This window comes from Anser brachyrhynchus, assembly GCF_964034855.1.
Source record: "Anser brachyrhynchus genome assembly, chromosome: 2".
NCBI classification, from domain to species: Eukaryota; Metazoa; Chordata; class Aves; order Anseriformes; family Anatidae; genus Anser; species Anser brachyrhynchus.
Window position 1 is genome coordinate 71,595,946 of NC_137695.1, and position 14,226 is coordinate 71,610,171.

The 14,226-nt window shown below is 38.9% G+C and overlaps 1 protein-coding gene across 1 annotated transcript; it reads left to right on the plus strand.

Moving 5' to 3' along the window:
- Window positions 1-873: 873 nt before the first annotated feature.
- RPP40 (ribonuclease P/MRP subunit p40) lies at window positions 874-12,696 on the plus strand. Its single transcript, XM_080581826.1, has 8 exons — window positions 874-1,185; window positions 2,150-2,294; window positions 3,581-3,649; window positions 5,112-5,207; window positions 6,365-6,490; window positions 10,636-10,834; window positions 11,166-11,300; window positions 12,113-12,696. Exons 1-8 carry the CDS (start codon window positions 889-891, stop codon window positions 12,309-12,311), a joined length of 1,266 nt encoding a protein of 421 aa, XP_080437952.1. The 5' UTR covers window positions 874-888; the 3' UTR covers window positions 12,312-12,696.
- The last annotated feature ends 1,530 nt before the right edge of the window (window positions 12,697-14,226 follow it).

Sequence of the window (14,226 nt, forward strand, 5' to 3'; positions counted from 1 at the left end):
TGTATAGCATATAGAATCAGCAAAACAAATACCAAGAAAATGGGTAAGTACACCATGGGGCATACCAAGCAGCTCGTGCAGTACAACTGCTGCTTTGCCAGCATCATCCCCACCTTCATCAAGAAAAAGGGTCCCAACGGCAACTCCTAAGGAGAACCTTAATTAACCATGCCAGAACTGGGGCAATCCTGTTGCCTTTGGAATCTCAGACCCCTGAGTTCAGGTCATGCTGCTTGGAAGGGGGTTGAGTGGCCTTGTTCGGGGTCCAAAGCCTCAAAACTTTGAATGATTTGGACTGAAAACTCAGGGTTCAAGCCTCCATTTTGAGAGCCCGAAGTCCAATTTCAGGAGCTGAAACCCACCTTTTTCAGTGCAAAGCCTCATTTTGAGGTCAGAAAACATATTTTACCAACACTGGAAGTATTGAAAAGACACAAAGATGTGGTGCTTAGGTACATGGCTTAGTGGTAGACTTGGCAGTGCTAGGTTAATGGTTGGACATGGTGATCCGAGAGGTCTTTTCTAACCTAAACAATTGTTTAGTTGAGCCAGGGGAGGTTCAGGTTGGAAACGAGGAGACATTTCTTCTCAGGAAGAGCAGTCAAGCATTGGACCGGGTTGCACAGGGAGGGGATGGTGTCACTGTCCCTGGGGGTGTTCAAGGAAAGGTTGGACGTGGTGCTTAGGGACATGGTTTAGTGGTGACATTGGTGGTAGGGGAATGGTTGGACCAGATGATCTTGGAGGGCCTTCCCAACCCTAATGACTTCACGGCTCTCTGACTACGATGCTATGTAGGGAGCAGGCTGTGCGTAATGGCGCCCGCCCGCCCTGAGGGCCGCCCTGAGGGCCACGCCTCACGCCACGCTTCACGCCCCGCTACAGCGCATGTACACAGCGCCCGCTGCCCTCCTCGCCCCGGCGGGCGGCGGCCCGGCTCTGCACGGAAGTGACCTCATCGCTCCGCTTCCCCCCGCCGCCTGGCGACGGGTGACGCGAGCGGCGGGCCGCTCCCCCATTGGCGGGCCGGGCGGCGGCGCACGCGGCGGCCGGCGGAGGATGTCGGCGCCACTGCGGCGCGTGCAGCAGGCGCCGCGGCACCTGCTAGTGTGCGAGAAGGGGCACGCGCGACACCCGCGCTCGCGCCATGCAGCGCACGTGCGGGACCACGCCTACAACTGCCGCGTGAGTCCCGGGGGGGTCGCGAGACAATGGGCGCTTCCCGCCGCGCGCGTGGCCGTTGGCGGCCGTTGGGCCGGCGGCCGTCACTGGGCGGGGCGAGGCGGTCGCTGGGCGGGGGGAGGCGGTCGCCGGGAGACGGTCGCCGGGGGGGGAGGGTGGCGGCCGTGTTGTGCCCCTGTGGGGAAAAGAAAAAGGGGTTGGTATCGGTTTGGTGCCAGTCCCTGTAAAGAGCTCGCCTGCCCTGGGCACGTGGATTTAGGAGTTCTCTTGGTCTGTGAAACACGTACGAGAAAGGTTTTAAAATAAACGCAAATCAGTGGTACAAGAGTGAACATTAAGTTCAGTAAGAAACTCTGGCTGCCCCAGTCCCTTTTGGAAATTAATTTCCTACTCCCAATGATAAGCCTGCCCTAATGTATGCCTTACGGCATCCATGCCCATCATAAGCCTGTCTTCCGAGTTTTGTTCTTGTGGTCTGCTCACTCTGCTCACCTCCAAAATATTCTACAACAGAGAATGTGTATTCCAAAAACTAGTTTGTTATACTTCAAGCTTTGCTTTTCTGTCGAGACTGCACGAATGCTTAGCCTATGTTTCTACATATAACTGTTTCCTGCAGTGAAGGCTGAAGGAAATGTTCCAGTGCAACTTCAAGCCAAATTTGTAATGACTTGAAACAAGGTCTTTGGTTAAAGCACACCGTGTGAAGTCATGCTTTTGCATAACACGTCAAATGCTATTGTGCAGCATGTAAGGTGCAAAAAAAACAAAAAATGTATCTGCTGTACATGGAGACTTTGTGCAAATTCATACATTTTAAAGACAGTAACCTGAAATTATTTTTTCATCTCATTTTGGTGTGACGTACTGATCTCTCTGAAAAGGAAAGATTTTCTTTTGTATTTATTGGTTTTCCTCTGAAGCATAGTTTAGGATGTGATTTACATTACAATTATGTTCCTAACAGGTATCTATTTTGATCCCTGAATGTGGTATACTACCTGAAGTGCTGAAAAGTACTATTGCAGACATTGGAGAGTACTATCTGGTGAAGAATTTATCGGTTCATGAATTGGTTGCTCCTGAATTCATCGATTCTTTTGTGAAGAAAGGTAAGGAGGTGATTGGAACATAACAGATACAGTAATGTTGTTTATTTTTTTTTCATAAAACACTAAAATTTATTTACTGCTATTTATTCTGGTATGTGTTTTAAATGAAGGGGAAAAAAAGTAGTAAGAAAATTCTCTGTGCATTTCTTTATCTGTTTTTTTCTGCTTTGTGGTGTCTATATTTGTTTACAGCTGATGGGTCCCAAACAGTTATGATTGCTTCCTCTTTGTTTTTCCTTATTCCATCTTAATTCTGCAAGCCAGCTATCAAGAGAGCTTCTACGTATAATCTCACCTCTCATCTTCTGCGCTTTGTTTTAATGTAAATTCCTGCAGAAATCGGCTCCCTTCTCTTCTTCTGGTTCCTTTATATTTCACCACAGAGCAGTGTTCCACTGCTGGCAAAGCCTGTGCCTGTTTTCCAAGATGAAAACAAGGCTTGCTGCTTTTCATTTTTCTTTTGGCTGATGAACTTGTGGTGGTTCATCTTTACGTAGTAAGAGCAAAGAGGATGCAAAGAAAGATCAAAAAGATGCAGCCTGTGCCCAGCCAGCTTGTTTTTACGTTCTCAGTGTGGGCTGTTTTCATCTAGTGGGGCCCGTTTGTCTGGCTCCTGATAAATATTGTACTCTTGAGATGATTGCCAGGGAGGAAAAAAGCTTTAAAGAATAAAGAAAGGGGAGAAGATAACATGTCAGAGAAAGAGGAAAGCAAGAAATATATTACTTGCTAAACGTGGGGCTTTTTTTCTTAGTCTCATTTACTTTAGTCTCGTTAATGTTTTTTCTGCCACTAGTTTTATGGAAGCGGTATGACATTTGTATATTGACTTTACAGGATCTGACTCTGTATTTTTAGAAGAGCTTTTAAAACAAGATACTTAATCAGGAATATTTAAAGCAAATTTCGTGGCAGTATCTGACACAAAATATATTGAATAATGTGAGCATCTTCCACCTTTTTTAATGTGAGTTAATAACTTCAATATTTCATAATAAAGGTTTCTTTGGTTGCACATGCAGATGAAGTGTGTCCATATTGGGGCATATTGCTGACGTTATCTCTATTACAGGTTCTTTAAAACAACGCCAGTCTAAAGTTTATAAAAAAAAAATAATAACAAAAAAATGATTTTGCTTGAGATGGTGGAGGAAAGGTACCTGATAAAAAGCGAGAGTTGAGAATGACTCCAAATGTATTTGGCATGCTTAATTATCTCGATGTCCTTCCTGTTATCTTTCGTCAGAAACTGTATAATCTCATGGTTTTCTGCTTTACTATTAAAGGTTCATGCTACGCACTTACCTATAATACAAAAATTGATCAAGATAATACTGCAGCTGTGATACCAACTGGTATGTTTTGTTTTCTTTTTAATAAGATACACATTTTGATTATGGTCTTCAGTGTTGGTTTTGTTTTGTTTCCATTTGGAATTATGTAAACTAGAAAATATGCCTACCATATTAGTCTACTTTATTAGAGGCATGCTTGAATTGATAGAATATTTAATTTTAACTTTTTTGATTCATGCTGTTAACTTTCCTTTAGGTAAAATAATTTTTAAAAAATCAGCATAACTTATTTATAGCATTAGATTGTCAGTGCTTCATCTGACTTAGCAGTTGCTACAGAGGATTCTTTTTGTGAATACACTGCTTTACAAATTCTTGTTTCCTACTAGTCTTAAAGACGAAGTTTGTACCAAAAAAGAAATAAAGTTATTAGCACTGCTTAGGAACACTGTTTAAAACATTTTGTTTATTATATGAGAAATGTTTAATGTGTTAAAAATCTCTGTTCCATTTCCATCACAGTTTTATGACAAAACATTTCTTAACTGGGACTTTACATACAAAGAAAATAATGTAACTGTTGTGGGATTGAGATGTGTCTTCACGTTTCAGTTTAATGGTATATCAAACACAGTTGAAAAACAAATTGGATTGTCTGCTCTCTAGCCTAAGATGATAGAATAGGTGCCTATCAGAGCAGAAGTAAATTCAGATTCTTCAGAGGAGGAATTGTTTGATGTATGTTATTAACGCAGTCCTAGCAAAGTAGATACTTGATAGAGATTGAGTTTGTACAGTACATGGTATAGTTATTATAAGCGATGCACAATTAATGCAGAGATAGCATTACAGTTTCTGGTGATATTGCCATCTGAAATCTTCAGCAACAACCGTACTTGTTTATATTCTATATTATGCTGTTACATGCATTAGAGTCAAAATACTGTGGTAGTGATATCTGTTGTGTGAAATTCTGTATCAACTGGCAGCTGCCAGATATGGCTTATGAACCAGGAAGTTCCAGAGAGTTCCAGAGCTTATGTGCTCATCGCTAATAAGCATATGTTACTCCGTGTGCATAGTTCCACAGGAGCAGGAGGTACAGCTTTTCTGTGTTCAACTGAGCAGTGCACGCACGAATCTTTACAAAATTACATCCTAGTGTAGTGTTCAACCAATGACACAGCAAATGTTAGGGGACAAGTAGAGTAAAGACTGAGGAAAACATTTAGGTAGTACAGTTTAAAAAAAAAAAAAAGCTATGCCTATCTCAGGAATAATGTTGCACTTTTCTCATTCTAATTCGTAAGACCTGTATGATAACAAGGAACAATTGAATTTAAATGTCTTTTTAAGGGTTAATCTGGTGATCAATTTAACTGAAACGTAGGAGTCTGGAGTACATTGGTAATACCTAGTGATCCAAAGTTAACATTGTATAAAGTACATGGTGCTCAGAAGACTTTCAAGGGAACTAAATAGAAGATAATTTATATGAAAATTGTGAGTTTTTTTGTTATAGGAAAACTAATTTTGTCAGTGGATAAAGATACTTATGAGGAACTTGGACTGCAAGGTCGCCCTTCTCAGTATTCTGGCAAAAAAGCAATGAGATATAGTAAGTATAATTTATTATTGACACTGCTTATTTCAGATTGGTCTGTGAAGCACCTTGTTAGGATGTTAAACCAGTAGTCCAAAACTTACCTTTCCTTATAGTTGTTTGTTGTCTAGGTGGTATTTTTCCAGATGTAGATGAAAGGGTTGCATGAAGAGAAAAAATAGAGTTTTTCAAAATAACAAAGCAGCTGTAAGGAAACAAATGTGTGATATTGTGGGTATTCTATAAAACTTAATTTCTGCGGTTTTGATGAAATGTTTATATTGGGGTGATGTAGGACTCAAGAATTGTATACTTTGTGGAGTATCTATGCATTCTGATTTAAAACAGAAAATACTAACCTAATTACGGTAGGTCTGACAACTTGCACACTCCACACACACACACAAAAAATCATTGAAGAGACTCATGCAAGACTTACTTGCTTGAAAGGGAGAATTATACTGTCTGACACAAAATGGTAATCTTTATGGTGCTCAAAGTTTTAATTTTACAACAGATGCAGAGGAAACACATTTAGTATGATTTTTAAATAATAATTTAAATATCTACTGTGCTATGTCAAACATATTCAAATCTGTGCTAGTGAATAGCTGATAAATGAACTTTTGAAGAGGAAACTTCAGTATCTACAAAAAGAATTTTGGAAAATTGAGCATCATTTTACCATTCAATTTGTCGGGTAAAATGTCTGATAAAATTTCTGTATGAAAAATGAAGCTTTAGTCTGGGACCAGTTTATCTAGAAAAAACATTTGTAATTGTGTCGTTGCCGTACACATGGCTTTTAATGCTAGAAATTTCAGGTGTGTTTTTTTTTTTGTTTGTTTGTTTGTTTTTTAGTGCTCATAGCTTGCCTAGTTACCAAGATATTTTTAAAGACACTGTTTTGGGACTTTGTCACTGCCATTACAAATGAATCTGTCACTGCAGTTACTAGAAAGCAGTTCCAGATTATATCAAAACAAGGGTGGCAGGAGGAGAATACTTATTTATATAATGGGGAGTCATATTTTCATAGTCAAATACTTTATAAAGATGCTGTACCGTGTGAAAAGATAGTTTAATGCTCTTTGTGTTTATTTAATTGTTAACTCATTTTTATCATTAAAGTCAGTCAAATGAGTAAAAATGTCTTTTGTACGTTTTTGCAGTTATAACTATTGACTTGACCGATTCCAACTTTCACCCTGATGGCAAGAAACATAAGAGGGTGCTTTGGGCCTTGAAAGAAAAGAAACCTTTAGAATTTGACTTCCTAATGGCTTGGTATAATACAGGTAATAAGAATTAAATGTAAAAGTAAAATGTAATTGCCATGAAGTCCAAATGTTTGTGGTTTATTGTTCTTTTCTAGTATTGTCCAAATGCATTTTTAGTGGAGTGCGAAGTTAGATTAAATTATGTTTGGGTGTGATTTTGTTACTATTTGGTTTGGTTGTGTGTGTGCAACTTCTTACATAGCAGATCAGTTCAGGAACCCAGCAGTGATTCATAGGAGTCACACATTAGTTACTTCATTTCTTTGTCTCCCTGTTGCCCAGGATTTCTGGCCTGATTTTGCCTCTTTGATAGTTTTGCTTCTACTTTATAAAACTGTGACCTGTGTAACCATTATTAGTATGCATAGGTTACATACTTGGTGTAGTACTTGAGGTGGGGAACTTTTGAGTTTCAGCAGTGGTTATGGAACGTGTTCAAAAGTCTCCGTTTCCATCACATGCTACGTACACTGATACACACACAGTCTGCTATTTCATCATTTTATTCTCAAACGCTTTGTTGAGTCTTGGAGCAGAGAGAGTTTGTTATAAGAAATTGTACTGTCTCAAATCATCATACTTCCAGTGTCCATTTATCTACTGGTTTCTGATTACATTAATTTTACTTCAAGGATTTAAGTCTTGCACTTCCTCTGAGGGTCATTTTCCAAAGTCCCCTGTTTGCTTGTGTTACCTCAGAACAGGCCGTGTCTAAGGATATGTAGCATTTCTCTAGCATTAACAAAAAACGCAGGGGCTCATACTACAAAAAAAAAAAAAAAGCTTTACTTATCAGAGCTGTGTAGCTTTTAGTGTGTTTCTGCTCAGAGTTACTAGGTCGGAGGTTGGACTCGATGATCTTGAGGTCTCTTCCAACCTAGAAATCTGTGATACTGTGATACTAAAGTCTCCACAGTAGCAGGAAGAGGGAGAGATCCTTTCCAATCTACTCTTTACATTCTTAGTCTTGCCTGACTCTTCAAGACTAAATCTGAAAGTTACTGATGTAGGAAACTGCTTTCAAGCTCCTTCAGTGCTGTCCCGTGTTTCACTCGATAGTCTTTCACATTTCCCCTCCTCCTTTTTAAGTATTAAATGTGTTACAAGGATTCTTCCTTGCTTGTCATACAGAAGTTGTTTAAAGCTTGCAATTTCTGCCTTTGTCATCTTCAGGAAGATGTCATGGTGAAGTCTCCTGCTACCATAAATGGTGACATAAATCCAGCTAAGGTAGCAGATCCTCAGGCTCAGCTTGTTTATATTTATTGACCCTGGACAGAGAGCAAAATGACTTTAGGGCCAGTATGGTTTTTATGTCTTATTGCTGCCAGTTGTAGCAGCATTCAGGAAGAATAGCATTCCTTTTTGTCAGTTTCTTACGGCCAAAAAACTAGTCAGGTTAATCACTTCGTGAATATGGAGTTAAATCAGAATGTCTTTCTGAGCAGGAATTTTTGAGCTTGTAACATCTGAAAGACTCTTCCTGAGTACTGACAAAAATAAAACCTTCAAAGATTTTAATAATAGACGTGAGGCACTGTGTGGATTCTGCTGGAAAGGGAAAAGAGATGTATTTTCTTGAGGTCTTTGTCCTCCATGAGTATAGTGCCTGCAGCCTTCCTGCTGGTAACTGATTTTTCTTGCTATGGCCAGCACTGCTGCAGGCCTGTGAACGTTTGTGTCACTTTCCAAAAGCAGGGTTTTCAGTTTTCTTACCCATTTTTTCTATTTCCTGGTGCTGGCACCAAGAGGAACAGAAAAGGGGAATGTGGAGTGTCTCATGTCTTTAATGGCAATCAAAACAATCTTTTCTTCTCTGTTCTTTTGCTGTAATTTCTATGACAATTTTAAATGTTTATTGGCTGAAATTCACTATACTCCAAGAGAACTTTGATAATGTGCCTGGTTGTTGTTGACACAGAAAGCTGTGCTGTAGCTAGATGAATTGCTCTGTTGGAGTCTTGGCTGTAGCCTTTGAGATTTTCTTAGGTTAAGACTATCACTGAAGATCCCATTTGGAGCGGACATTTAAAATGTATAACTTCTTATTTGACTAAGAGTTCTCATGCAATATTATATGTCCTTTGAGCAGTCTAACGAATGCTTATAGGAAGTACAGACTGCATGAGGATTGTTTGTTCTAATGCATTAAATGTTCTAATGCATAAAAATTTATATAAATTAACACGAGTTCAGCAGCTGCCTGTCTTTGTCAAAGTGCCCTTCTGCACTTGGACAGCCTTCTTTTGCATGATGATTAAAAAGGGTCAGGTTAGCCTTCCTCCTCCAAGTGATTGCCCTTGGTGGTTTAGATAACAGTGGAGTTGCAGCAGTCCAGAACTTTTGAAAGTGAGCTATGAATATTTTGTTCTCTAGTTATCTGTACATTGTTCTTGGATTTCCTCTGTTCATACGTGACTTTCCAGTGGTATTTAAATGCTATTCTGGACTTCAGACTTCTTGTGAGTAAGGTACTATTTCTTGTTTACTAGAGAACGCAATGTCACATTTTGAAAACTGAATATTATCTGGAACTTTAAATTCAGGAGAATTGATTTCACACTAGTTATCTTACTGCTTCAAGAAGGAGATTGGTTAATATCTCTTGATTTGCAAGATGCTAATTTCCAAGTTTGTGTGAAGTTTTTAGAACTTCAGCTATTTTGGATCAATTACTAGAGCTGAAGAAACAGATCCTTTCCCATAACATTCATCAAGGTACACATCTAACTGTTACAGTCTTACTGCATTTGAAAACTTCTCACTTTTTTTTTTTTAATTCTCTGATCCTAGTAAAGTGAGATTTGCCATACATTTTGATTTCTTTACCCTTCCCCCTTCAAAGTCCTTTTCTCTCAGACAGTCCTAGAATTTCTCTTCATATCAGTGATAAATCAGTTCTTAAACTGTAGTCAACTGCCCACTTTTTCAGTACTCAGGGGAAACTGTGTTCCGGGATGGCAGACACCTCAGCCAGGTAGGTGGGAGAGCTTCTTATCTCGATGGTTAATTCTGATATTTCTCTGGGATGAGTTTACCTTCCAAATACACCACATCTGAAGATGAATTCTCAATTTGTTGTAAATCAAGAATTTTTCTCTAAATCTTACGGCCCATAGATTAGATTTCCCATCACACCTAGAACATCAGATACCTTGTTTTTACTGATCAATTAAAGCCTCTGGGAATGATTCTTATGTGGTCTTGTCCTCAGCTGAGAAAACTGGAAGATTTACGTACCTTGACATGCTGGGTAGAAGAATGAGTGCCGTTCAGATCATTGAAAAGGGACATTTTTTGTAGTTGTAAAGGGATGTTCCAGGAGAATTTATACAATACTATAGCTTTTTGCAAGGTATTCTTGAGAACTTCTGGAATTCACCCCATCAGAGCTGCTCTTGCTTCTAGATGCCGTGCTGCCTCTGGGATGCTTTCTTACACACTGGTATCCCTCCAGATGCTCTGTGCTTTTGGAAGAAATGCTGCTTGAGTTCATTTGAGCCAAGTTCCAGTTAAATGGTTTTGAGATGCATTATCTTCACGTACATTTACCATATGTATTCTCCCTCTCATGCTGAAATGCCTGAGAAATTTCTAGAGATGCTGACCTGGGAGTGACTTAATGGTGTAATGCATGTATCACGCTTACATGGCAGCAGATACCTGCACGTGAGCAGGGAGGGAATGTATGGACACTTGTAAGGCAAAATGTTCCCTGGCCTCAGATACATAGGTGTGGGTATATTTATGGTGTGAATGTATTTGCAGGTCTTGGGGAGCAGATAACATGCAAGTAGCTTTCCTTTCATGCTTTCTTTTTCAGGAATACTCTGAATTTCTCTTTCTACTTAGTTAATTTCATTACGCGGTCAGTTAATTTTGCTCAGATTTTCTATCAACAGATCTATTTCTTCATTTGCTAGTTAAATAGTAATTTAACTGAGCTGTACTGAGGTGCTGGATCTTGCACTAATTCTCATTTCCAAGAAGATATGGAAGCCAAAAATGGCTTTTGCAAAAGATAACAGCATGTAAGCAGTTTTAGTTTCAGTTTAACACTGCACGTTGCCTTTTCTTATACACATGTACAAATGTTTCATGAATTCTGTGCTCCTTTTGTTTGGTAGTTTTGTAAGGGCTCCTTGTGGTGTTGTGTTGTTAAGGTGCAGAGGGATCAACATTGATGTCATACTTTCCCAAAAACCAAATACGGGCCCTGAAGCCAAAAATAACATTCAGCACATTAAGAGACTTGCAGTGTCCAGCGTTGCAAAGTAATGAATTAGAAGGAAAACCAGAAGAGTCCTGCAGTACAGAAGAACTGTTTGAATGGCTAGGTGCTGTCCTGAATCAAGTTAACTTGTAAGTACTTGAATTTGTTTCATCTTTAAATACATGTTACGTAAGGAAAACCACAATTTATTTTAAGGAAGAGTTAAGTAAGAATTAAGAAAGGCACATTTCTGAAGTGGGATGGCTGTTATACACTTAAGTGGTTATACTTCTAGAGTAATTTTTGTGATTTTGGAGGTACCCATGAATCTTGGGTGTTGCTTGGCCGTGAGTTGCTTGGGTGTTAATTTAGATGACATACATAGGTACTACTTGTGGGTACAATTTTTTGGTACTAAGTCCTTCTGTGGGAATTTGTAAGTGTGCTTATTTCAGTTGTTTTGTGTTTGTTTTTTTTCAGAGACAACAAATCTTCTAGCTTCTTATCAACCTATTGCTGTCCTCAGCCAAACACAACAGTGGACCAAGCTTTTTTGTGCACAATTACAGGCTTTATAATTCCTGATAAGATAATTCAATTGTTGGAGCAGCTGTGGTAAGGGTTCACAGCAGTACATCAAAAAATGTGTACTCTAAAACTTTTTAATTTTTGAAATCAGTTTCAAATACTTATTTTCAGTAGCACTACTGGAAGTAAATAACAAAATGTGCAAAATGAAGACTTGAATTAGGAAATGGGCAGGAAGCTTAATGCCAGTATAAAAAAGCAGTAAATAATTTTGGATTATTTTTGATACATACAAATTTGAGAATGGTTGCGCTGTATCCTACTAAAGACTGTGCTTTTTATCTTAATTTCTAAACAGTGACTCCACTGAGCTCCTACATTTTTCAAATTTTCTCTGCTTATGAACGTCAGGTGCCCTCAAATATGTCTGATTTAGCATTTTTAACTACTGATGGAAAATAAGATTGAAATCCCTTTATGATACTGAAAAGAGTATTTCAAGTTACTTCAAGGTTGTTATGGCATTACAGTAAAGTACCTTATAATGAGTTTGGTTTTTTTAATCAAGTGTAGTAACGTAGGGCACTGAATATTGATGAACAGGGTAGGTGTGGTTCTAGTTAAATACCAAACTACATGATGCTAGTGTATCATGGATCAGTGTGATGCCTGCCTGTATTAGCACTACAGAAAGTGAATTCTGGAAGCTTCTTGCTCCCTATGTAATATTTTCTTTTTGAACTTACTTATTATTCTGTAAAGCAGGTTTTTTTTGACAATTGATAATGACAAATGTTCACTAAAGTGCCTGCATCTTTGATTTTTTACTTCATATTGTATACTTGACCATGCTGTCCATTCCATTATAATTATTGATAATCTTGTTTTCTTCCTTGCAGCTCCTATTTCACTGAACCAAAACTGGCACACTGGCTGACCTTAACTGTGCATGGCTTCGCAGACAGCCCTGTTTCCTGGAGAGAAAATGAACATGGTTTTCACAAAGGAGGAGAGAACTTGTACAACTTTGTTGTTTTTAGAAATCTGGACTACTGGCTTCAGATGGCTGTAGGAACTAATGACGATTGTCCTCCGTAAAGCTCTGTCTGCAGAAAAAGCCTTCTAATAATCCGATGGTACTGTATAGAAACCTATGAAGATAGTTTTTATAAAAATAATTAGATAAGTTAGGTTTTAAGAAGTTTTGTGTGTTAATCTGTTATTTATAGCCCTTAAAGCATGACCTACAGTGGAAGGAAAGGATATTTGTTTCTTCACTGTCATACAGTGTTTTCTGAAAGGCTTCACAGGTCTAGCTTTAAGAAAATGATAAGTTGTAAGTTCTCAGACTTGGACTGTAGGTGATTTCCTCTTATCCAGGTGTCATTTTGGGATTTGAAGATTGTTATATATTTGGGAGAAAAGCTCATTTGGGGATTTAATGTTTTCTTTCTATACATTAAAGATCTCTAAAAACTTCGAATTCATGTTTAAGATAATTCAGCCTACATGCAGGCCAAAAAAAAAAAGGAGGGAGAAGTGTTCTCCACAAGTTGGAAGAGGGAAAAGAAGTGAGGAGCAGTGTCAATAGTGATGCAGAAGACTTCTCGCTGCTTTTATTATTGACCTCCCCACACGCACTCGCAACCCCAAACCCCAACAAATCTCTACTTTTAAAAGTAGCTTGTGATTCTTGCTTACAGGGCAGCCTACAGAGGAGCTAAGGCTTCACTATCATATTATCGCAGGAACACATTTCTGGGAAGAACACTATGGACACTTGAACAATGCAGCTGATGTGAAACTGCTTTTGTTATAATAAGTGGTAAAGCTAAGAGCATAGCTCTGAAGAATCCAGTTGAACTCCTGTTGAAGTCCATGAAAGTTTGGATGTGTTTTTTTTTTTTGTGGATCTGTTTGTTTTATGGAGTGAGCATTTCCAATACAGGTCTAGAATGGAATTTGCTCACTTCATGCTGTGGGAGGTTGATAGTGGAAGTTAGGGCATAGCCGTAGAGGAAAAAGTAAAGACCTGTCAGGATGAGTGGTGCAGAAAGCCCTTGGAGAAAGTTGTTGGGCTTTCATTTTATTTATTTATTGCTTCTCTTCAGTGAGGAGAATCATCCTGGATGATTTACTGGGTGATAAGTCATACACCTCCACCAACCATAGACTCTTTTGCTCAATTTTTGTTGCACATTTTGCAAACACATGACTGTAACAACTTTACTGTTTACTTTTAACTATAACACTTTTCTCATTGTTTTTCAAAATTAACCTTCCATGAGATGTTTGTAATGGCTTACGTAGAGCAAAAGTAACACTTTGTCACATGTTCAGACAGAGACTCACCCACATGATCACAATGAATGGAGGATGAATCTGGGGAAATTCTTGGCTTTACATTTGACTAGTAAATATTTAACATGTCTGGCTCAAATGTTACTGTTTCATTGCTATGCATGGGTGCAGATAGTATCAGTTGTTGGCTAAAGTTTATTTTTGAAAGCCTCTGTTCAGGGATTGTGCTGTATTTCAACTCTCACAAAGAGACTAGTAAGCAGAAGTGTCTTCCTTTTTCCTCTTGATTAGAAGGTCTTTTAAGAGTTTGGACTTTCCTGGAAGTAACACCTGCAGCAAAAGTTCTATAAAAATCTAAAAACTTTGTGAAAAGTTGGATGATGGAAACCATTTGCAGCTGTTCCAGTGAATGTTCTCATTTTTTGGCAGATTCTAAGAAAACTAACTTTTTATACATACACCACACACACTTTCCCTCTCACAAAAGACTGCCTTCCAGAACCGAGAGTCTTGTATCAGTGGGCTAGTTACCCTTCGTAACTAAGAGAAAGGCATGAAGTCTTACTCATGTGCTTTCTAATGCTGCCAACAGGAGTGCAGCAGCTTTTGGCCTTGGCTCTAAAATGACAGCAGTAGGACCAGGTGAAGTGATTTTTCTAAGAGGCACCTGGTTACAGAGCACCTTGGTATAGCTGATTAGGCAGCTGCTGCG